The sequence below is a fragment of the Aotus nancymaae genome, unplaced genomic scaffold, assembly GCF_030222135.1.
Source record: "Aotus nancymaae isolate 86718 unplaced genomic scaffold, 86718_ANA_hifiasm-v0.15.2.pri h1tg000033l, whole genome shotgun sequence".
In the NCBI taxonomy this organism is placed as follows: Eukaryota; Metazoa; Chordata; class Mammalia; order Primates; family Aotidae; genus Aotus; species Aotus nancymaae.
The window spans coordinates 14,275,416-14,299,293 of NW_026988447.1; the positions used below are offsets into that span (position 1 = coordinate 14,275,416).

Below are 23,878 nucleotides of genomic sequence, written 5' to 3' on the forward strand. Positions count from 1 at the left end.
TGCTTTAGACAAAAGTTTTCCTTAGGTTAAACAGTTCTGGTTCCTAATTTTCTTGTTTCTTTTGTCCCAAGATACTGAATTACAAATAGCAATTTTACAGATACCTGATACTGTCTTCAGCGTACTAGAGAGTTCCTCTTAAACAAAACTTATTTTTTTAAATGGACAAAACAGAATTTGACCCCCTTTTTTTTTCTTTGAGACAGACACTCTAGTCACCCAGGCTGGAGTGCAGCAGTGCATTTTCAGCTCACTGCAACCTCTATCACCCGGGTTCAAGCAATTCTCCTGCCTCAGCCTCCTGAGTAGGTGGAATTATAGGTGTGGGCTACCACGCCTGGCCAGTTTTTGTATTTTTAGTAGAGACAGGGTTTCACCATATTGGCCAGGTTGTTCTCGAACTCCTGACCTCAGGTGATTCGCCTGCCCCGCCTCCCAAAGTGCTGGGATTACAGGCGCGATCCACTGCACCGGGCCGACCCTAATCTCTTAAATCCAAGCTCTCCTCAATGTTATGTAGGTTCTTGGAGGCTGTGCTGGTCAGGTTTTACTGCCTAAGGACTTAAAAGGGCATCTCCATTTATCAGTGGCTTCTCTAACTTTTAGAGTCCCTGATCAATTGCACAGTGCTCATGGAAATGCAAATGAGTATGATTAACCAGTGTTATTGAAAAGCACTTTCGTTAGGTGTATCGAGAAACTTTAAGATGTTTGTATCTTATGCTGTAGTAATTTCACTTTAAAAATCTTTCCTGAGGCACTATCAGAGGTGTGACCACAGATATTGTCCAGACACTGTCATAAGAGTACCAGTTCTGGCCAGGCGCGGTGGCTCATGCCTGTAATCCCAGCACTTTGGGAGGCCAAGGCGAGTGGATCACGAGGTCAAGAGATCGAGACCATCCTGGTCAACATGGGGAAACCCCGTCTCTACTGAAAATACAAAAAATTAGCCGGACATGGTGGTGCATGCCTGTAATCCCAGCTACTCGGGAGGCTGAGGCAGGAGAATTGCCTGAACCCAGGAGGCGGAGGTTGCGGTGAGCCGAGATCGCGCCATTGCACTCCAGCCTGGGTAACAAGAGTGAAACTCCATCTCAAAAAAAAAGAGTACCAGTTCTGGGTTTCAATGCCAGTCCTGCCACTTTTCGTTTTCTTTTTCCTCACCGTTGCACTGACCTGACACTTTCTAATTGTGCAATCTGTAACAAAGTATGTAGCCAACTATCCTGTGCCTCCTTTTCCTCTTCTGTTAAGTGGTAATAATAGTAGGATTGTTACAAAGATTAAATTAGTTAAATAGTAATGATAGTAGGATTGGCCAGGGGCAGTGACTCATTCCTGTAATCCAGCACTTTGGGAGGCTGAGGCAGATGGATCACCTGAGGTCAGCAGTTCAAGACCAGTCTGGCTAACATGATGAAACCCCATCTCTACTAATACAAAAATCAGTCGGGTGTGGTGGCATCTGTAATCTAAGCTACTTGGGGGAGGCTGAAGCAGAGAATCACTTGAACTCGGGAGGTGGAGGTTGCAATGAGCAGAAATCGCACCACTGCACTGCAGCCTGGATGACAGAGCAATACTCTTTCTCAAAATAATAATAATTAAATAAATAATAGTAGGATTGCCACAAAGATTAAATTAGTTAAGACACATAAAGAACCTGAAACAGGGCCCATCACGTAGTTAGCAATTCAACAAATGTTAATTATTATTATCAGCTGTTATTGCAAAAACATTCATTGCTGTGCTATTTATGATAGAAAAAAATTGAAACAGTTAAATGAACAGAAATAGGGGGGTGACGACATATTTTTGCACATTCATACAAAAGAATATAATGTACCCTGGAGGTGTCACATAATGGTTAAAAATGCAGACTCTGGAACCTGAATCCTGGCCTGCCCCTGACCAGCCATGTGGCTTGGGACAACTTTCTCAACAATCTGAGCCTCAGTTTCTTCATCTGAAAATGGAGAAGAACAGTAATAGCGGGCTGGCTGGCTCATCCACATAAAGCACTTAGAACAGCTCCAGGCACACAGTCATTCCTTCATCAGTTAATCTCTCCACTTACAGTTAGGTTGGTAGCCTGGAAGACAGCTGATATCTCATGCGCACAGAGCTTCCCAGGCAGTGGCTGTGAAAGTACATGCTCTGGTAGGAGATGAACTGAGCAAAACCTAAATTTCCCTTTGTATTAATAGACTAAATGATGGAGGCAAGCCCAGGCTTGTAGGCTATGTGCACAACCCACCATGCAAAGGAACTGGAAAGAGTTATTTAACTGGCAGTACCAGAACAGACTGCTTTGATTAAAAGAAAAAAGAAAAGGGAAAAAAGAAGACAAGCCCCCAAACAAAAACACTCACCACAGCAACAAACAAGACTTGGCAAGAGAAAGGAGCGGAAAAAGCTTTCCTAAATCTCCAGTCTGCATCCACCTCTTTTCTTTTTCTTTCTTTCTTTTTTCCTTAGGTCTCGATTGGTTGCCCAGGCTGGAGTGCAGTGGTGCGATCACAGTTCACTGCCTCGAATTCCCAGGCTCCAGCAATTCTCTCTCCTCAGCCTTCTGAGTAGCTGGGACCATAAGCACACACCAACACAAGTGCAGTCTTCTTACATGGAAATACTGCATAATGATGACGCCTGGGCTTTTAGTGTACTCATCACCTGAGTAATGTACATTACACCAATAGGCAGTATTTCATCCTTTATCCCCTCCCATCTTCCCACCTTATGGAGCCTCCAATGTCTGTTATTCCACTCTCTGTGTCCACATATACCCACTGTGTACCTTGTTCGTACTTGTAACTGAGAACATGCAGTTTTTGGCTGTCTGTTTCTGACTCATTTCACTTAGAATAATGGCCTCCAGCTTCACCCATGTTGCTGCAAAAGGCATGATTTCATTCTTTTTATGGCTGATAAAATACATATTCCATGGTGTATATGCACCACATTTTAATCTAATCATCTGGTGACAGACACTTAGCTTGATGACTTTGCTAAAGGACAGCTTTGTTTCTCTTAAAGGGTTGAAGCCCACGGAGAGACCATTCTGACAGGCTAGGAAGTGTAGCCTACTGCCAGAAAGAAGCAGGCACTTCCCCTAAACTCACTTTGAGTTTTTGAAAGACTAAGGGAAAGAGAATAGGGAAGGGAAATTTCCATCTATTGGGGGAAAAGATGTGCAATAACAAACCATCTTGGGAGACAGTCTTCTCACAGATTTAGAAAAGTATATTTAATTTTGATCAACCTTGCCAAGTATTAAAGTTTGAGCTGCAAGCACAAGAGAGAAGAAAACAAATCCAAGAAGTGTTTCAAATGGTTATATAAGAATTTGTAGGCTCAGTGTGGTGGCTCATGCCTGTAATCCCAGCACTCTGGGAGGCCGAGGTGGGCAGATTATTTGGGCCCAGGAGTTCATTTGAGATCATCCCAGGCAACATGGTAAACTCTCATATCTACAAAATAAAAATAAAAAATTAGCCAGGCATGGTGGTGCATGCCTGTAGTCCCAGTGGGAGGCTAAGGTGGGAGAATCACCTGTCTGGGAGATGGAGGCTGCAGTGAGCCATGACTGTATCACTGCACTCTAGCCTGGGCAACAGTGTACAACCCTGTCTAAAAAAAAAAAAAAAAAAAAAAAAGCAGGCAAACAAAAACAAATGAACCAATGAATCAGGATTTGCTCCCATGTTGCCCCACCTTGCTCCTAAAGGTCTCAGTGGGGTGTGGATACAAGTTGGAAGTGGTTTCTCTTCTCAAGGAGCAGGTTTACAACCAGTCTTGGAAGCCTGGAAGGTATTGAGATGTTTCTCTGACCCAGTAACCCCAATTCCTGGAAAGAACAGGGATCAGCAGTCACTACACCCTTCTTCCACCCAGCCCTGTCCAGAGCTGACCTCAGGTTACCTCACTGTCAGCAGCTCCCCCTTCCCCAAGGGCCCTGCCTCCAAAACTACACCTGGAAGCTTGAGGCACCACCAGGTCTGTGTGCAGATGGTCGCTGTGGATTCCCGGTGAGCATAGCTTGTGAGAAAAAAGGTAGCCTCATATTGGAAGCTGTGTTTCCTGAATGCCCGTGGACAGATGGGCAGGGGTGGGCAGGCTGCCATTGCCCCATCCCCTGTCTCCTCCCAGCCCTCCAGTGACAGCTCAGACAATGGTGCCCCTGCATTTACTACATGTGTTGAGTGTGGAAAGAGAGCTGCTTTTTTCAGGTCTTGTCACTATTTTTTCCTTGTCACAGTTCCAACATAACTTCTGGGGCTTCTGGGGTCACTGCTGCCTTATAGGGGTCTTTTCATTTTCTTTTTGTAATGAACCAGCATTAATTAATATTTATGCTGTGCCTCCAGTGTGCTCAGAACACAGAGAGTATCCAGAAAACACAAGAGCTAGCCTCACTGAGGAGTATTTAAAGGGGCCACATTTCTAAGAAATCACTGATTGCTGATGTTTTATCAAAAATGCTCTCAAGAAAATAGAATCATCCAATGAAGAGCACAAATCAAGAATCATATATTTTGAGAGCTCGAGTTCTTTCCTTTTGGTCCCCAGTGGAAGAACCTGCATGTCAGTGATCTAGTAAAAGGATTTGGCTCCATTGGACATTCCTGGAAATGCAATTATTGCCCAGTTGAAGCATTTGGGGACTCATGGAAAAAGATGGCCTTGCAGATTTCACCCGACTTTTGCTACAGAAAGAGACTCCTCAGCAACATTTTGCTCGAAGTCCCTATATTTAAAATTAAGTCATCCAGGCTGGGCGCGGTGGCACATGCCTGAAATCCCACTACTTTGGGAGGTTGAGGCAGGTGGATCACCTGAGGTCAGGAGTTTGAGATCAGCTTGGTCAATGTGGCAAAACCCCATCTCAATTAAAAATACAAAAATTAGCTAGGCATGGTGGTGGGCATCTGTAATCCTAGCTACCTGGGAGGCTGAGGCAGTAAAATTGCTTGAACCTGGGAGATAGAGGCTGCACTGAGCTGAGAGTGCATCACTACACTCCAGCCTTGGTGACAGAGTGAGACTCCATCTCAAAAAAAAAAAAAAAGAAAATTAAATCACCCCATGTGGCAACTAGGAATATCTTAGAAAACTATACGGATTTGAAAGTGTCTTGAAAAGCACAAATGCTCTTTATGGTACGTGGTTCTGAGGTCAGGTTACAGCTTCAAAGTTCAGTTTAAACTCTGTTTTAGTCTCCTGCGAAGGGTGAGAGAAGTCATATGGAGGAAAATGAGCCAGTGAGAACCCCATCCTTGGAAGGTCTCCGGTAGGATTTACTTAGCTGCTTATCATAGCAAAGAACACACATTGAGAAGTACCAGCCCAGGCTTAGAGTGAGTCTTTGAGGGTGCTAGAGATTTAATTCCTCTCACACTCTCCTTAAGAAATAGATCTCATTTTTCAAGTTGGTAACATTTATGAAGTCAGAGACTGACCCTTTGTCTCCCGTGGTTTCTAGAGTCCATAGTTTGAAGAATTTCACTGAAGTTCTATTTGCATAACAGTTGCAAAATACGTTCCCTTAGTTCCCACTTGTTAAGTATGGTACTTGAAGGCACAGGTGGATAGTGGGCAAATACACCTGGTAGTTAAAGACCTGCATATCAGGAAATGCTCCCTTGAAAAGCTGAGCAGAACTGGAGGTGTGATAAGGGATCTTGTTCTCAGGAGGTGCCCTTGAGGTGAAACTAAGTAACTCCCAGGGCCACTCTAGGGAGTGCAATTCCAGTTGAGTTTTCTGATTCACCTTCCGTCTTTTAGGGGGTTGGATCCCTTTAACATACCAGAGTGATAAAACAGCATGCTAATAAGTGTGCAAAGTGGTGTGAGTGTCCCTTGTTTGAAAATGTAAGTAGAAAAATAATCAAAATGCAAGGGATTATGAATGTAAACCACATCAGTGTTCCATTACTCTAGTTAGGGAGGCTCTGGTGCACCAAGGTCACCAGGCTCCCTGCTCCTTACATGCCTTCAGGGGCCTGTCCACCATTTTTCCTGATTCCATTGTGTTAGATCTTCAGCAGCTGGACATTAGTTTTCCCAGGGTTTTTTTTACAAAATGGGCCTGGTGAAGAAATGACTCCAGTCTTGTCAAATCCTAGGAAGAAGGAATTGATACTGGATCGTCTAAAAGAACACATTTCTTCCTGTGTGTGGATACGGTTCTCAGTCCCCACCCACTGCTCCAGATGTGCTCCCAGCTGCAGACCTTGCCTTGCAGGCTCACACTTCCGGAATGTATGGAAATTTTAAATGTTCTCTGCTTGGAATCCTCTGGAGCATCATCTAGAAACTTCCATCAGGATGGAGGCAGTGTTCCATCTGAAAGGGAAAAGGAACGACCCCATGCCAAGCACAATGGAGGGCAGGCTACATGTTCTAGCTTTCCATTCTCATCATAGCCCGATAAGGCAGGCAGTATCGTTCCCATTTTCAGGTGGGGAAAACAAGAACTGGAGAGGGTAAGTGACTTGCCCAAGGTCACTATGAGTCAACCAGTACATCTGGGACTTGAGTTCAGCTCTGTTTGACCTATGTTCTGGTCTTGACACATACAGGATATTATATTTTTCACACAATTTACTATGAAAATTTTAGATGAACACAATTTTTAGATAAATAAGTTTTAGATTTATGTATTATTTATTAAATAATAAAATTATTTATTATAATTTTCAATAAAGAATGCATTCAACGTCCAGATGTGGCAGCTCACGCCTATAATCCCAGCACTTTGGGAAGCCAAGGTGGGCGGACCACCTGAGGTTGGGAGTTTGAGACCTGCCTGACCAACATGGAGAAAACCTGTTTCTATTAAAAATACAAAATTAGCCAGGCATGGTGGCACACACCTGTAGTCCCAGCTACTCGGGAGTCTGAGGCAGGAGAATCGCTTGAATCTGGGAGGCGGAGGTTGCAGTGAGTCGAGATCATGCCACTGCACTCCAGCCTGGGCAACAAGAGCGGCGATCCATCTCAAAAAAAAAAAAAAAAAAAGAACACATTCAAGTTGGTTACTTTACACAACAAGTACACTTCTAAGTACCCAACTTAATGTATCATTACCTCCTGTGAAAATGTACTTTTCTTTTGAGACAAGGTCCAGGCTGGAGTGCACTGGCACAATCATAGCTCACTGCAGCCCCTACCTCCCAGGCTCAAGTGATCCTACCGCCTCAGCCTCGTGAGTAGCTGGGAACACAGGTGTGTACCACCATGCCAGGCTAACTTTTTATTTTTATATTTTAGAGACAGGGTCTCACTATGTTGCTCAGGCTGGTCTTGAACTTTTGGCCTCAAGCGATCCTCCCATCTTGGCCTCCCAAAGTGCTGGCATTACAGATGTGCCCCACTGCACCCAGTCAGAAGTGCACTTTTCAAACCACACACAAGATCTATCTATTATTCCTGGATGAGCCTTCAACATGGAGAAGCATGTTCAGCAAGGAGCTCAAGGGTGATTTAAAATCATGTTTAACATATGGTTCATGAGTTCCTCAAGGTGAGATTTCCATCAGATCTAAAGTCATAGATTTTAGATCTATGGAAGCTAGAATGGACGTTGAATATCACGCCAGGACAGACAGAAAACCGTGACCCCGAGGGACTCCCTTTTCCAGAGCCACCTGCTGGCCAGTCCCGGATAAAGACCAGAACACCAATGTCCAGCCTGCCATTCTTTCCACTGCACTGCATTCTCTTACCATTTCTTTTCTTCAATGTCACCAGTAAATCAGAGAGACATTTGGTAAACTTAGACGGCATTTAGGACTGTCGCTGGGTGCTGGTAGTAATCATGATAAAATAATTAATATTTGCTGAGTATTTGCTGTGTGCTGAGTGCTGTGTAAGGAACTTCGAGGTGTTACCACATTTAAACCTCACGATCATCCAGTGAAATAGATTGTCATCCCCATTATTTGGCTGAAGATTCAGTAACTTGCCCAATAACATACAAGTAAAACAACAGAAGTGAGGCTCGACTCCAGGTTTGTCTGAATCGAAACTCTTGCTCTTAACCCCATGTTTGTTTTTGTTGTTGTTGTTGTTGTTTTGAGACAGAGTTTCACTCTTGATGCCCAGGCTGGAGTGCAATGGCATGATCTCGGCTCCCTGCAACCTCTGCCTCCTGGGTTCAAGCGATTCTTCTGCCTCAGCCTTGCGTGTAGCTGGGATTGCAGGTATGTGCCACCAGGCCTGGCTAATTTTGTATTTTTAGTAGAGATGGGGTTTCTCCATGTTGGTCAGGCTGGTCTCGAACTCCCGACTTCAGGTGATCCGCCTGCCTCAGCCTTCCAAAGGGATTACAGGCGTGGGATTACAGGCGTGAGCTACCACACTCAGCAACCCTGTGTTTTTTACCCCGTGTTCTTTGGCTTCTGCCTCAGTGTGCCGTCCGTCCCCTATCAGCCACCACACTGCATAGCATAGGCCCATCAGTGCAGCTGGCCCTTCCTGGTATTTAGCAAATTATACAGATAAGGAAACTGGGCACAAAGAGGTTAGGGAACTTGCACAAAGTTACATGGTGAGTAAGTGACCTGAAGTGTGAATCATGAGGACAGTGTGATATTGTGATTTATAATAAGAAATATATATGTGGCCTTGTCTCTGCTTCCTGGCACATAGTTCTTAAAACCCTCGGAACTGGCTGGGTGTGGGGGCACGCACCTGTAATCTCAGCACTTTGGTAGGCTGAGGTGGGAGGATCGGTTGAGCCCAGAGGGTTGAGGATGCTGTGAGCCCTGATCCTGCCACTGCACTCCAGCCTGGGTGACAGAGCAAGACCCTGTCTCAAATTTAAAAAAGAAAGAAAGAAAACCCTTGGAATGTACAAAGAGATTAGCCTTTTTATATGCTAATGAGATGATTGATGATTGAGGGCTCCAGGATTGCCTCTGGAGGGGGGCTGGTTGCCAGGGGAACCAAGCATGTGATTAGAGAGTTGGAACTTTCAGCCCCATTCTCCCTACTCCACCCATGCACACCCCCTGACCCTGGTTCCAGGGAGCAAAGAGGGGCTGGAGGTTGACTCAATCACCGATGGCCAATGATTTGATCAATCATGCCGTTGTAATGAGGCCTCCATAAAAACCCAAAGGAGTGGGTCTGGAGGGCTTCCGGATAGCTTAACACAGGGAGATGCTGGAAGAGTGGCACCTGGAGAGGGCACAGAAGCTCTGAGACCCCTCCCTAGCCATCTCTTCACCTGGCTGTATGTATTCATTCATCTGTATTCTTTGTAATACCTTTTATAATAAACTGGTGAATGTAATTAAATGCTTCCCTGAGTTCTGTGAGCCATTCTAACAAAAGAGTGACCTCAAGAAGTCAATCTCTGACTTACAGCACAAAGTTAGACAAAGTTACACAGCTTGTAATCTACCCGAGGAGAGATCATGGGAACTTCCTGTGGATAGCCAGCTGGTCAGAAGCACAGGTGACAACCTTCAGCTTGCAACTGGCCTCTGAAGTCGGGCAGCCTAGTAGGACTGAGCCCTTAAACCTCGGGGGTCTGCACTCACTGCAGTTAGTGTCAGAATTGAATTAAACTGTGGGACTCCCAGTTAGGTGGGAAGGTGAGAATGCACTGACCTAACCAAACAGGATCTGTGAGGCCTGCGGTGGGTGAACGATGCATGCCAGTCCTTTCCCTTTGGAGCCTCCACTGTACCTGGGAGAGTCAAAAGTTCACTGGCAGAGTCAGAAGTTCCATTTCTTGTCTGGACCTCCCCATGGGGCGACTCATCCCTCTTCAGGACTCTAGGACCACTCCTGGAGGCCTTGGCCTCACTTAGAGACTGTCTGTTTTCTTTTTTTTTTTTTCTTTTAAGATGGGGTTTCACCATGATGGCCAGGCTGGCTTTGAACTCCTGACCTCAGGTGATCCACCCACCTTGGCCTTCCAAAGTACTAGGATTACAGGCATGAGCTACCGAGCCCGGCCAGAAAACTGTCTATTTTCATATGATAGGCTCAAGCATTTGTGTTGCTTGGGGTCAAATTCATTTGAATAATATATTTGAATATTATTCATTAAATAATAACCTTTGTATTCTGACTTAATATCTCCTGGAGCCACAAACAGCATGATGGCTTCAAACAAGGTGTACCTGGATAATTGATACAAGTCGTGGGAATCTGGAGAGGCAGGGAGACTTTTTTTTTTTTTTTCTTTTTGAGACGGAGTTTTGCTCTTGTTACCCAGGCTGGAGTGCAATGGCGCGATCTCGGCTCACCGCAACCTCCGCCTCCTGGGTTCAAGCAATTCTCCTGCCTCAGCCTCCCGAGTAGCTGGGACTACAGGCGTGTGCCACCATGCCCAGCTAATTTTTGTATTTTTTAGTAGAGATGGGGTTTCACCTTGTTGACCAGGATGGTCTCGATCTCTTGACCTCGTGATCCACCCACCTCGGCCTCCCAAAGTGCTGGGATTATAAGCGTGAGCCACCGCGCCCGGCGGGAGACTTTCAAAGCACTAGAAGTATTAAAGTCCCCTGGTTCACTTTTAGCTTTATCTAAAAATTAAACCTCACCTTTTCATTTTATCAGGCTCCCGTTGATATCAAACACAGAAGTTCACTGACTCAGCGCCACTAGGCTCACCTGAAACTTATCTGATCCAAGCTGCCCTAGGTACTTCTATTGTTCAGCAGGAGGCAGGACTTTCTGTAGCCATTCCTGGGACTCTAAATGTTGCAGCCCCCTCCCCACTTTGCAGGTCATAACGACGACACAACCCCTCCCTTGCCCGCTGCGCACTCCTTGAGCTGTGACAAGTGCCTCACTCAGCACCAAATGGGCCAGCCAAGAAGATAAAGCAGGCCCCGGTCTTTGTTGGTTTTCCACCCTCCCCCATTCACACCCCGGAAACCAGCGAGCACCCCGAGGTGTGGCTGGCCAAGCCCACGTCAGGCTTCACCCCCAACTCACATGGTGTCCCAGGTTCTGCTGACTTCTTACTTGGGTAGTCAAGGACAAACGCTCTATTCGCCTGGGGCTATTCCTTCATTCCGCAGCCTCACTGCAGAGGGCCATAGTACCCTTTGAGCACTTTTATGGGGCAGTAAAACTTTACAGCCTCCTGCCAGCTCGAAACCGTTCCCACATTTCTGAATAGACCTATTTATAACATGCAAGACTACTAAGGTTTGCCCTTTGAAAATACTGGCAGATATTAGGTCCTTTCAAATGGGGTCGACTGAGTTACATCGGCTAGCAGCTGGCTTACGGAAACCCCGGAGAGGCACAGCTAAGCTCCTGACTGTGATTAGCTACGTTAGGAAATAAAACAGCATTTGAGTCTCACAACATCACTGGAACTGGCCTTAAGCTTTGCCACATTCATGTTGCTTTGGTGTCAAATCCGGCTGTGTCTCTCCCTCGATTTTTTTTGCTTCCTTGCTCCCTTCCTGCCGGGGTTGACGGAGCTCACTGTGAGCTTTGCCAGCAAATCCCAAATCCCAGTGAACCGGTCTTTTCCTTTCATCTTCAGCCGGCAAAAAATTAAAACCAGGAAAAAGTAGCAACTCAATCACGACTTCTTTCTCCCAGCCCCAGATTACCCAGCTGGCCCAGAAAAAGAATAATCACACATTTAGAAGCGTCCTTACCTGCGTTCCATAACGGCCACTCCTGTGCATCAAAGACCAGTGCCAGCCTCCTCCGATCTGGGGACTCAGCTCCCTGCAGCCCGCAGACAATTGGGCCCATTATATTCATCAAGCTGCCGAGTTAAAGGGTGGCCCTTACTAAAATATAAACAGCTTGTCAGCACAAGCCAAAGGGGCGGGGCTGCAGTATCAGGGGACAATGGGAGCCAATGATCAGCCTCTTTGGCCTCTGTTTGCTTAAGATATTGTGTTTCATTCCGAAGAGGGAAGACGGGAATGAGAAAGAGTAAGGGCCGAGTTCTCATCTTTACAGCCCCCAGTAGGAAAAGCGTCCAAGTTGAAAAGTTTAAATCACTGCCCACAGAAGACCAATTTCAGGAAAGCGTTTGTACACTGCACACATAATAATATGTATTTTTAAAGCCACAGACATTTATGTTGGATTAGCTATCTTTTGTCTTCCGGGGTTAATACATGCAGTATTCATAAGGTCCACAGGAGTTTTTCAACCAAAGAACAAAGACCAAGGAAGTTAGTTTGATGACATACTCATTTTATCGAACACACTATCTGATCAGAAGCATTCACCTCATCTACAGAGCAAATGCTTGTTTGATTGGTACATCTTTATTTTTTATTTTTATTTACTTTTTTATTGAGACAGAGTCTCGCTCTGTTGCCCAGGCTGGAGTGCAGTGGCACGATCTCGGCTCACTGCAACTTCCACCTTCCGAGTTCAAGTGATTCTCCTGGCTCAGCCTCCTGAGTAGCTGGGATTAAAGGAATGCACCAACATGCCTGGTGAATTTTTGTATCTTTAGTAGAGACGGGGTTTCACCATGTTGGCCAGGCTGGTCTCAAACTCCTGGCTTCAAGTGATCTGCCTGCCTTGGCCTCACAAAGTGCTGGGATTACAGAAGTGTGCCAACAAATCCGGACTACTTTTTTTAATTTTTATTATTATTTTTATTTATTTATTTATCTTTTAAAGACGAGGTTTCACCTTGTTGGTCAGGCTGGTCTTGAAATCCCGACCTCAGGTGATCCGCCCGCCTTGGCCTCCAAAGTGCTTGGATTACAGGCGTGAACCACTATGCCCAGCTAACTTTTTTTTTTTTTTTTTTTTGAGACAAAGTCTTGCTGTGTTGCCCAGGCTGGAGTGCAGTGGGGTGATCTCGGCTCACTGCAAGATTTGTACATCTTTAGAACCCAGAGAAATGGACTTATTTTATGCCTAAGTCAGCAAAGTGGCTCACATTTGATGTGTCTATGTTCTTCTTCGTGTGTGTGTGTGTGTGTGTGTGTGTGTGTGTGTGTGTGTAGAGATGGGGGTCTCATTATATCACTCAAGCTGGAAATTCACAGGGACAATCATTGTGCACCGTAGCCTCAAACTCCTGGGCTCAGGCCATCCTCCTGCTTCAGCCTCCCTAGTAGCTGGGATTATAGGCTTGCACCTGTAATCATGCCAGACCATGAGCATTCAATTTGATCAAACAAATCAGTAGTTCAGTATATTTGGAAGAAGGCAGGACAGCCATGGCTTCTTTCTGTCCCCTAAACTTAACTAAATTCTATTTTTAAAGCTACTACATCAGCTTAACCTTCCAATACCCTTTGATAATAACCAAGAACCAGAAAATAAACTGTAGGGTTTTTTTTCCCTTAAATAATTTCTAAATAATACACTGAAGTAAAAATAAAGTTAAGAGCTATTTGGTTGATTGTGTGGCATTGAAAAAATTAAAGGTATACAGACTGTGAAAAGCACAGTCATGGGCCGGGTGCGGTGGCTCATGCCTGTAATCCCAGCACTTAGGGAGACCAAGGTGGGTGGATCATGAGGTCAAGAGATCGAGACCATCCTGGTCAACATGGTGAAACCCCTTCTCTACTAAAAATACAAAAACTTAGCTGGGCATGGTGGCGCGTGCCTGTAATCCCAGCTACTCAGGAGGCTGAGGCAGGAGAATTGCCTGAACCCAGGAGGCTGAGGTTGTGGTGACCCGAGATCGCGCCATTGCACTCCAGCCTGGGTAACAAGAGCAAAACTTGGTCTCAAAAAAAAAAAAAAAAGAAAGAAAAGAAAAGCACAGTCACTACATTTGGAATAGTTTCATCATTTATAAAGTGGTATTTTTAAAGTGGTATAGTAGTTATCAAAATGAACACAGTAGTTGTCAAAATGAATTATCAGAGAAAAATGTTGAAATGTATTTATTTTCCACAAACTTTTTCTCAAGCCCTTCTGATGTGATCATAAAAATAATAATCCCAAAATGCCGTCCTTTCTAATCTATGTTATTCTGATATGATTCTTCCACTGGTATTTAATTTGTATTAAAGTAAAATTCCTCCAGAACCTTTTCTAAATGATATGTGAGGTTTCTTCTGGCCCTTGTATCCTTCTAATTATTCCAAAGAGCTGTTACGTTCATACTTTCACAGCTTTGACTTTAAGATACAAGTTACCTTCTTGAAAGAATCTAGTTTTCTTTTAAAGTGTGTGAACCCAGAAAAAAACAGGTCTCAGTTAACTTAGAAAGTTTATTTTTCCAAGGTTGAGGATGTGCCTGTGACACAGCCTTCACAAGTGTTAGGATCCTGTCATTTTAAGAAGCTTCAGGATACTATCAGCAACCAAAGGAAAAAAATAGATAAATTGGAACTTCATTAAATTTAATACTTTTTTAATTTTTTTTTTTTTGGTCTTTAGAGACAAAGTCCCACTCCGTCACCCAGGCTGGAGAGCAGTGGCCAGATCATAGCTTCATAGCTCACTGCAGCCTTGACGTCTAGTCCTCAAGCCATCTTCCTGCTCCGGCCTCCCAAAGTGCTGGGATTACAGACATGAACCACAGCACACAGCCAAAATTAAGACCTTTTGTGCTTCAAAGGACATTATCAAGAAAGTGAAAGGACAACCTATAGAATGGGAGAAAATGTTTGCAAATAATATATCTGATAAAGTTCTAGTATCCAGGATATATTTTTTAAACTCCCGTGATTCAACAACAAAAAGACAACCCAACCAAAGGCAGACAAAGGTCTTAAATAGATATTTCTCCAAAAATAATATATAAATGTCCAACAAACACATGGAAAGATGCTCAACATTAGTCATTAGGAAAATGGAAATCAAAAACACAATGAGGCCAGGTGCGGTGGCTCACGCCTGTAATCCCAACACTTTGGGAGGTGAGGTAGGTGGATCACCTGAGGTCAGAAGTTCAAGACCAGCCTGGCCAACATGGCAAAACCCGTCTCTACTAAAAATACACAAATTAGCCGGTTGTGGTGGTGCATGCCTATAATCCCACTCAGTAGACTAAGGCAGGAGAATCGCTTGAACTCAGGAGGCGGAGGTTGCAGTGAGCTAACATCGTGCTACTGCCCTCCAGCCTGGACAACAGAGCAAGACTATGTCTCAAAAGGAAAAGACAAAAAAATGCCAAAAATCCAAATGAGTCTAGGCGTGGTGGCTCATACCTGTAATCCCAGGAATTTGAGAGGCTGAGGCAGGAGGATCACTTGAGCCCAGGAGTTAAGAGATTAGCCTGGGCAACATGGTGAGATCCTGTCTCTATTAAAAAATAACAATAATAGGCCAGGTGTGGTGGCTCACTCCTGTAATCCTAGCACTTTGGGAGACTGAGGTGGGTGGATCATGAGGTCAGGAGATCGAGACCATCCTGGCTAACATGGTGAAACCCCACCTCAAAAACAAAAAATAATAACAATAATAATAAAGAAAAAAAGAAAAAAACACAATGAGATGCTACTTTGCACCTACTAGAATAGCTACAATATTTTTTTAATAAAAAGGAAGAGGAAGAAAATGAGTGTTTAGGGGGATATGGAGAAATGAGAACCCTTGTACATTGCTGGTGGAATGTCAAATGGTTCAGCTGCTGTGGGAGACAGCTCTACAGTTCTTCAAAAAGCTAAACATAGAATTACCATGTGACCAAGCAATTCTACTTCTGGATAGATACCCAAAACAATTGAAAACAGACGCTCAAACAAATATGTGTACATCCCATGTTCACGGCAGCACTATTCACAATAACCAAAGGATGGAAACAGCCCAAATGTCCATCAACAGATGAATGGATAAACACATTGTGGTATATACATACAATGGAATATTATTCAGCTATAACAAGAAATGGAGTTCTACAACAAAGATCAATCCCTAAAACATTACACTAAGTGAAAGAAGCTAGACACAAAAGGTCACATATTGTATGATTATGGGCCACGTAGGGAGACCCCCTTTTCTAAAACAATTTTAAAAATTAGCTGGCTGGCTGGGCATGGTGACTAATACCTGTAATCCCAGCACTTTGGGAGGCAGATCATTTGAGGCCAGGAGTTCAAGACTAGCCTGGTCAAAATGGAGAAACCCCATCTTTACTAAAAATACAAAAATTAGCTGGGCATGGTGGGGGTGCCTGTAATGTCAGCTACTTGGGAGGCTGAGGCAGGAGAATCGCTTGAACTCAGGAGGCGGAGGTTGCAGTGAGCAAAGATCGTGCCACTGTACTCCAGCCTGGGCGACAAAGTGAGACTCCACCTCAAAAACAAAAATTTAGCTGGCCCCGGTGGTATCTGCCTGTAGTCCCAGCTATTCCCTAGGCTGAGGTAGGATCACTTGAGACCAAGAATTTGAGGCTTCAGTGAGCTATGATGGTGCCACTGCACTCCAGCCTGGGCAACAAAGCAAGACCCTGTTTCTACAAAAATATGATAAAAGTAAAAAATAAATAAAAAGAGGATTTATTAAATTAATTCATCCTTATATTTATGCATCACTCAGCATCTATTAAGCCCCAGGCACTGTGAGGCAGGTGGGTGCAGTAGACCTGCTCGCACCCTTTCTATGGAAGGTAAGGCAGAACGCTGTTTTCCAATGCAAAAGAAAAAAAATAACTGACTAAGATTTATTAAGAAGCATTTTAAATGTCAAAAAATATAAGTGTGGATCAGGCACAGGCCGGCAACAAGGCAGAAAGCCACTCTGCAAGCAAACAGATTCTTCATAATATTAATAGATACAATCCCTACCCTCTATAAACTGTTTGACATTCTCAGTGAGTTTACTACTTTTTTTTTTTTGAGATGGTGTTTCGCTCTTGTCACCCAGGCTGTAGTGCAATGGCATGATCTCCGCTCACTGCAACCTCCACCTCCTGGGTTCAAATGATTCTCCTGCCTCAGCCTTCCAAGTAGCTGGGATTACAGGCACCTGCCACCACGCCTGGCTAATTTTTTTTTTTGTATTTTTAGTAGAGACAGCGTTTCACCACGTTGGCTAGACTGGTCTCACACTCCTGGCCTTAAGTGATCTGCCCGCGTTTCCCTCCCAAAGTGCTGGGATTACAAGCATAAGCCACCAGGCCTGGCTGAGTCTACTACTTCTTTCAGCATATATTTCATTAAGAATCAATCAAGAAGAGAGAGATTCACATGTTTTTATCTGGGAAGGACTATATTTGAACTCTTATTATAAGTAAACCCCTTGGAAGGTAGAAACAGGAAGTGAACTGAGAACAAGGAGGAAGAGGAGACTTTGAAAACATAAAAAGAAGACTTTTCCAGGAATTTCATCAAGAAAACACAACTCTGTAGAGCTGAAACTGTCTGGCAAAGCTGTTTCACACATCCCTAGGGCCTATTTCTTTCCTCACCACCATATCACTTAGCATTGGCCTGTTGCTGTTATTAAAAATAATACACAAAATAATTAGAGGCAGATGTGTGTTCTTTTAAAAGATGGAGATATGACATCATTTCTTTCTAAATTTTGAACCATTAGATTATGTAATTCAGAAAATTGCTACATGCCCTTTGAGAATGCTCATCATCTAATTAAAATTTTACCCTTGATCCAAAACAGCTACCTCTTAGTCATCCAACTCCTGGCAACCTGAAGCTTCAATTACCCATAAGCAGAGCTTTGCCAAACCCATCTAAAGAGCCGAAGCCCAATTAACTGACTTAGCTCAATACCCAGTACTGCACTAATTATCAAGTCCCTGATTTGCCAACATACAAAACGCTTAACCAGGGGAAAACATTAAATTGCTTACTGATTTTTTAAAAATGATATACACATAAAACTATATTCTCATGTCAAGAGACCATATATGATATGGTGAATGGAACTGGGTGAAGTCACAACAGAGGCCCTTTGGATAATATATGGATAAATGATGTATTAGTCCATTTTTACGCTGCTGATAAAGACATATCCGAGACTGGGGAGAAAGGGAGGTTTAATCTGACAGTTCCACATGGCTGGGGAGGCCTTGTAATCATGGAGAGTTCTCGTAATCATGGCAGAGGGTGAAAGGCACTTATTACATGGTGGCAGCAAGAGAGAATGAGGAGGAAGCAAAAGCAGAAACCCCTGATAAACCCATCAGATCTCGTGAGACTTATTCATATGACGAGAATAGCATGGGAAAGACCTGCCCCCATGATTCAATTACCTCCCCCTGGGTCCCTCCCACAACGCGTGGGAATTCTGGGAGATACAATTCAAGTTGAGATTTGGGTGGGGACACAGCCAAACCGTATCAAATGCTCAGACTTCTTAAGTCTCAAATAATTCTGGAAATCACAGATCTCTAAGCTTAAATTATGTGTTTTTAAATCCTTTAATTTTTTTTTTAAAGTAATTAAAAGAACATTGTCCTAGTCCATTTGGGCTGTTATAACAAAATACCATAAGCTGGGTGGCTTAGAAACCACCGGAATTTATGTCCTATAGTTCTGGAGGCTGGAAGTCCAAGATTAAGGTACTGGCAGATTCCACTTTGCCAAGGGCCTATTTTCTAATTAACAGACAGTTGTCTTTTTGCCACCTTCACCAGGTAGAAGGAGCAAGAAAGCTCTCAGATCTCCTGCTCTCCCTCTCTCCTTTTATTGAGACAGTTTCTCTCTTATTGCCCAGGCTAGAGTGCAATGGCCCAATCTCAGCTCATTAGAATCTCTGCCTCCTGGGTTCAAGTGATTCTCCTGCCTCAGCCTCCTGAGTAGATGGGATTACAGGCATCCACCATCATGCCCAGCTAATTTTTTGTATTTTTAGTAAAGATGGGGTTTCACCATGTTGGCCAGGCTGGTCTCAAACTCCTGACCTCAGGTGGTCCACCCACCTCGGCCTCCCGTAGTGCTGAGGTTACAGTTGTGAGCCACTGGGGTCTCTTTTATAAGAGCAATAATCCCATTCATGAGGGCTCTGCCCTCATGACCTCATCACCTCCCAAAGGCCCCACTTCCTAAAACCATCACCTTCAGCAATGGATTATGGGAGGACACAAACATTGAGTCCACAGCAGATGCACAGGCAGCATGGCTTGATAAACAGGGTAGCTAGAGACGTAGCCTTCAGTGACACTAAGGAGCTTTGTAAACAGAAGGAATGAAAACTGCAATCTTTCTTGGCTTTGACAAGGCTTTTGATTTTGTTTTGCTTAGCTGTTCCTCAGTGCATTGCAAATTATGTATAAAAAATACTCAGGTCAGCCTACAACCTGTTAAAGAGATATAAAGTTCTAAACTCATTCCATTAAACTTACTAACTACTTGGAAGCTCCATATGTATTATTCTACATAATTCCTGTGTATTTCTTTAAGAAAGAAAGTGAATGCAAGGCCTAAAGTCAGTTTCATACGTAGTCAAGTGGTGATGCTGCTAACCACACATCAACACGATGTGGACTTCTGTTTTTCCAAACATGCCAATGGGTTTTCTTATAAGCCTCTTACAGTTTTTTGCTCTGTCCCCATATGACCAATGGCCCACACATGTAAAAGGATGCCTAAAGTTAGGCTGCAGCCATGGAACAAATAACAGTAAATTGGTTTCAATGGAGGACCAAGTAATGGCCTGGGACCCCTTTGCTCATCCCCAAGCCATTGAGGTAAACCATGACTAATTTTAACACCACTAAGGTTTTCCATTTGTTGGGAGAGATCATAAGGGGATTTGCTGAAAACCTAGTTCAGAATTAATCCCAGGACCCATACAAAGACTTTCTCACACCATCACCCAAGATCCAAGAGTGATGCAACATTTCATCAGTAACCCTGATGGAAGAAAATGTACCATTAATTTTGAAGAAGCTACCAGCTGAGCCACCCCTTTGAAAGTGTGAGCAGCACCTAGTAATAATGGTAATGACATGTATAGAGCATTCATTATGTGCTGGGTACTGTTCTAAAGCATGTGTATGTAGGGACTCATTTAATTCTTACAATTAACCCCAGGCATATGTACTCACACTCATTCTGCAGACAAGGAAACTGAAACTTTATCTTTTTATATCTTTTTTTAAGAGACAGGGTCTTGCCCTGTCCCACAGCCTGGAGTACAGTAGTGTGATCATAGCTCACTGCAGCCTTGGGCTCAAGCAATCCTCCCGCCTCAACCTCCTAAGTAGCTGGAACTATAGGCAAGTACCACTGCACCCAGCTTTTGTGTGTGTGTGTGTGTGTGTGTGTGTGTGTGTGTGTGCACGTAATGGGGTAGGAATGGGGTCTTGCCATGTTGCCCAAGCTGTTCTCACACTCCTGGGCTTAAGCCATCCTTCTGCTCAGCCTCCCAAAGTGCTGGGATTACAGATGTGAGCCACCCCACCCAGTCTATGTTCATTAACTTCTCAAAGTTTCAGTTTCCTGGCCAGGTGCAGTGGCTCGCTCCTGTAATCCCAGCACTTTAAAAGACTGAGGCAGATGTATCACTTGAGGCCAGGTGTTTGAGACTACACTGGCCAACATGGCAAATCCCCATCTTTATTAAAAATACAAAACTTAGGGGCTGGGCGCGGTGGCTCACACCTATAATCCCAGCACTTTGGGAGGCCGAGGTGGGTGGATCACGAGGTCAAGAGATCGAGACAATCCTGGTCAACAAGGTGAAACCCCGTCTCTACTAAAAAATACAAAAATTAGCTGGGCATGGTGGCGCACGCCTGTAGTCCCAGCTACTCGGGAGGCTGAGGCAGGAGAATTGCTTGAACCCAGGAGGCGGAGGTTGCGGTGAGCCGAGATCGTGCCATTGCACTCCAGCCTGGGTAACGAGCAAAACACCATCTCAAAAAAAAAAAAAAAAAACAAAACTTAGCCAGGCATGGTAGTGCATGCCTGTAATCCCAGTTACTTGGGAGGCTGAGGCATGAGAATTGCTTGAACCTGGGAGGCGGAGATTTCAGTGAGATGAGATTGTGCCACTACACTTCAGCCTGGGCGAAAAACCAGGACTTCATCTTTAAAAAAAAAGAAGTTAATGAACATGTTCAGCTAGGTAGAAATGGTCAAATACCAAGAGAATAAAGTATAACAGGATTAGTTCAGAGAATGAAGAAGAAACAGCAGAAATAAAATATAGTGGCGGAACTAAGGGCGGTAGCAATGGAAATACCTAGTAGCCCTCTACTCATTTCCTGAGCTGCCGTAAAATATCACTACGAGCTTAAAACAACACAAAGGTAGGGCTCCTGCTGGACGCTCTGAGGCAGAACCTGCCTTTCTCCTAGCTTTGGTGGCTGCCAGCAATCTTTTCTTTTTCTTTTTTTCTTTTGAGACTGGGTCTCACTTTGTACCCCAGGCTGGAGTGTAGTGGTGCAATCTCAGCTCACTGCACCCTCGCCTCCCAAGCTCAGATGATCCTCTCACCTCAAACTCCTGAGTAGCTGGGACCACCACAGGTGCATGCCATCACACCCAGCTAATGTTTGTATTTTTTGTAGAGATGGGGTTTTGCCGGTTTTCCTAGGCTGCTCTCCTGGGCTCAAGCAATCCACCAGCCCCAGCTTCCCTAAGTGTTGGGATTACAAGCCTGAGCCACCATGCCTAGCTGCCAGGAATTCTAAGTGTTCCTGGGCTTGTAGTTGCATCACTCCCATCTCTGTCTCTCTTCACATGGCCTTTCCCCTACGGTGTCTCTCTGTCCTTTTCTGTCTCTGATAAGGACAATCACCATTGGACTTAAGGCCCACTCTAATCCAGGATGATTTTATCTTGAGATCCTTACCTTAATTACAATGACAAAGACCCTTATTTTTTTTTCTTTTTTCTTTTTTTGAGACAGAGTTTCACTCTTGTTGCCCAGGCTGGAGTGCAGTGGTACAATCTTGGCTCACTGCAACCTCCGCCTCCTGGGTTCAAGCGATTCTCCTGCTCAGTCTCCCTAGTAGCTGGGATTAGAGGCATGTGCCACTGTGTCTGGCTAATTTTGTATTTTTAGTAAGATAGGGTTTCTCCATGTTGGTCAGGCTGGTCTCGAACTCCTGATCTCTGGTGATCTGCCTGCTTTGGCCTCCCAAAGTGCTAGGATTACAGGCGTGAGCCACCCCGCCTGGTCAAGACCCTTATTCTAAATAAGGTCACATTTTGAGGTTCTAGGTAGACATATATTCTGGGGACCAGAATTCAATCCACTTCGAAGCCCCAAGAAGTTGCTCCAGAGCAGGAGAGATTTCCTCACATAGGCAAGGGAGATGGGAATAAGTGTAATCAACCCCTAAAGGGAAATAAGCTAAGCAGGAGTTTTTAACCACGACCCCTCATCTTCAACTTAAGAAAAAAGCATAGAAGAAAAGAAATTGTTTATCAAATCTTAGGAGAAGATGAGTGTTCTCAACTTAAAAATTTTGGGAAAATAGGGTAGATTTGGATGCATTTTGACATGAGTGAACACCTGTGAAACCATCACCACAATGAAAATAAGAATATATTCATCACCCCCAAAACTTCCCTCCACCCCTTTGTAATCCTTCCCTTCCAGTTCTTCCTGCATCCCCCCGTCCCATCCTCAGGCATCCAGGGTCCTGCTTTCTGTCTCTGTTGATTGGTTTGCATTGTCTAAAATTTCATATAGATGGAATCATACAGATTAAACTTTTTGTTTGGTTTCTTTCATTCCATTTAATCATTTTGAGGTTGATCCATGTTGTTGCATAAATGATTAAGTGGAATGAAAATGATGTCATTTTAATTAAGTGGAATGAAAGAAACCAAAGTGTTGTTCATTCTTTGTATTACGCAGCAGGGTTTCTTTATATGCACATACCACAATTGGTTTATCCACTCACTTCTTAAAGGAGTTTTAATCAATGAATACATTTGATAATCTAAGATTAGGGGAGAGATGAGAGAATATGAATGCAAATTTCTGAGAATCTGTGTTTCCTCTCTCTTTCCTTCTTCACTCTTTCCCCACCTCACTCTTAAATTACATATACTCAGGCCCATTCCCACACTTGCTTCCCCAGCCCTTGTTTTGCATAAGCCATTGGCTGGATGCTGGCTTCTGAATTCCAGGCCATAGCGAAGCATCCGTGGGTACCACCAGTGGAAGCCTCATTCAGTTCGTCTGGGCTTCTCAATCAGCCTCTCCTAGTGCTCTCTCTGTATATCCCGGACCCCACATCCCTGTCCTCACTTGCACATCCTTCTCTCAATTTCTTTTGTCACTTCTGAGTCCCCCACTTCATCTCTCCTACACTTGGATTTGATTCACTGCCTCCTCTGCAACATCTGTGCTCAATTCACCTTGCCCAGAAAGCTCTCTGTGCCTGGCCCCAGACCAAATCTGTCCAATTTTGTGTTTTTGCCAACTATATTTTAGTTATTTAATTAATGGAGGCAGCATAGTAGTGTTTTTTTTTTTTTTTAGACTGAATCTCACTCTGTCACCCAGGCTGGAGTGCAGTGGCGAGATCTCGGCTCACTGCAACCTCTACCTCCTGGGTTCAAGTCATTATCCTGTCTCAGCCTCCCAAGTAGCTGGGACTACAGGTGCGTGCCACCAACTGGCTAATTTTTGTAATTTTAGTAGAGATGGGGTTTCACCATGTTGGCCAGGATAGTCTCGATCTCTTAACCTTGTGATCCACCTGCCTCAGCCTCCCAAAGTGTTGGGATTACAGGCGTGAGCCACTGTGCCTGCATGGTAGTGTTTGAGAGCAGACACAGAACAAGCCACATACCCACTGTGATTCATGACTGCGCCTATGTTTCCTTATCCACAAAATGGGGACAATAATAGTCCTACCCCATATGATTGTTGTGAGGATTAAATGAGATGTATTTGTCAATCATTTAGAATAGTGTTTACCACATAGCAATCTTTATATATATTTTCCACGAAATAAATAAAAAAATAAGTGTTCAAGTGCTCTTCCTCACCACAAAGAATTCTACTCGCATTCATAGATTTCTTCATTTAA

At 44.1% G+C, this 23,878-nt stretch overlaps 1 protein-coding gene across 6 annotated transcripts in view; it reads right to left on the reverse strand.

The window, feature by feature from the left end:
* The window catches only part of TRIM2 (tripartite motif containing 2), a 198,287-nt gene that overhangs the window by 129,387 nt on the left and 45,022 nt on the right, over positions 1-23,878 (reverse strand). For 2 of the 6 annotated variants that reach the window (XM_012448531.2, XM_012448530.2), the window contains exon 1: positions 11,640-11,772. The exons of 3 other annotated variants lie outside the window; for them this stretch is intronic. In XM_012448531.2, coding sequence (XP_012303954.1) covers positions 11,640-11,669 — 30 coding nt within the window. In that variant the 5' untranslated portion in view covers positions 11,670-11,772. Of the gene's footprint in view, positions 1-11,639; positions 11,773-23,878 lie in introns of those variants that run through there. One more of the 6 variants, XM_012448532.2, reaches the window with a different exon arrangement.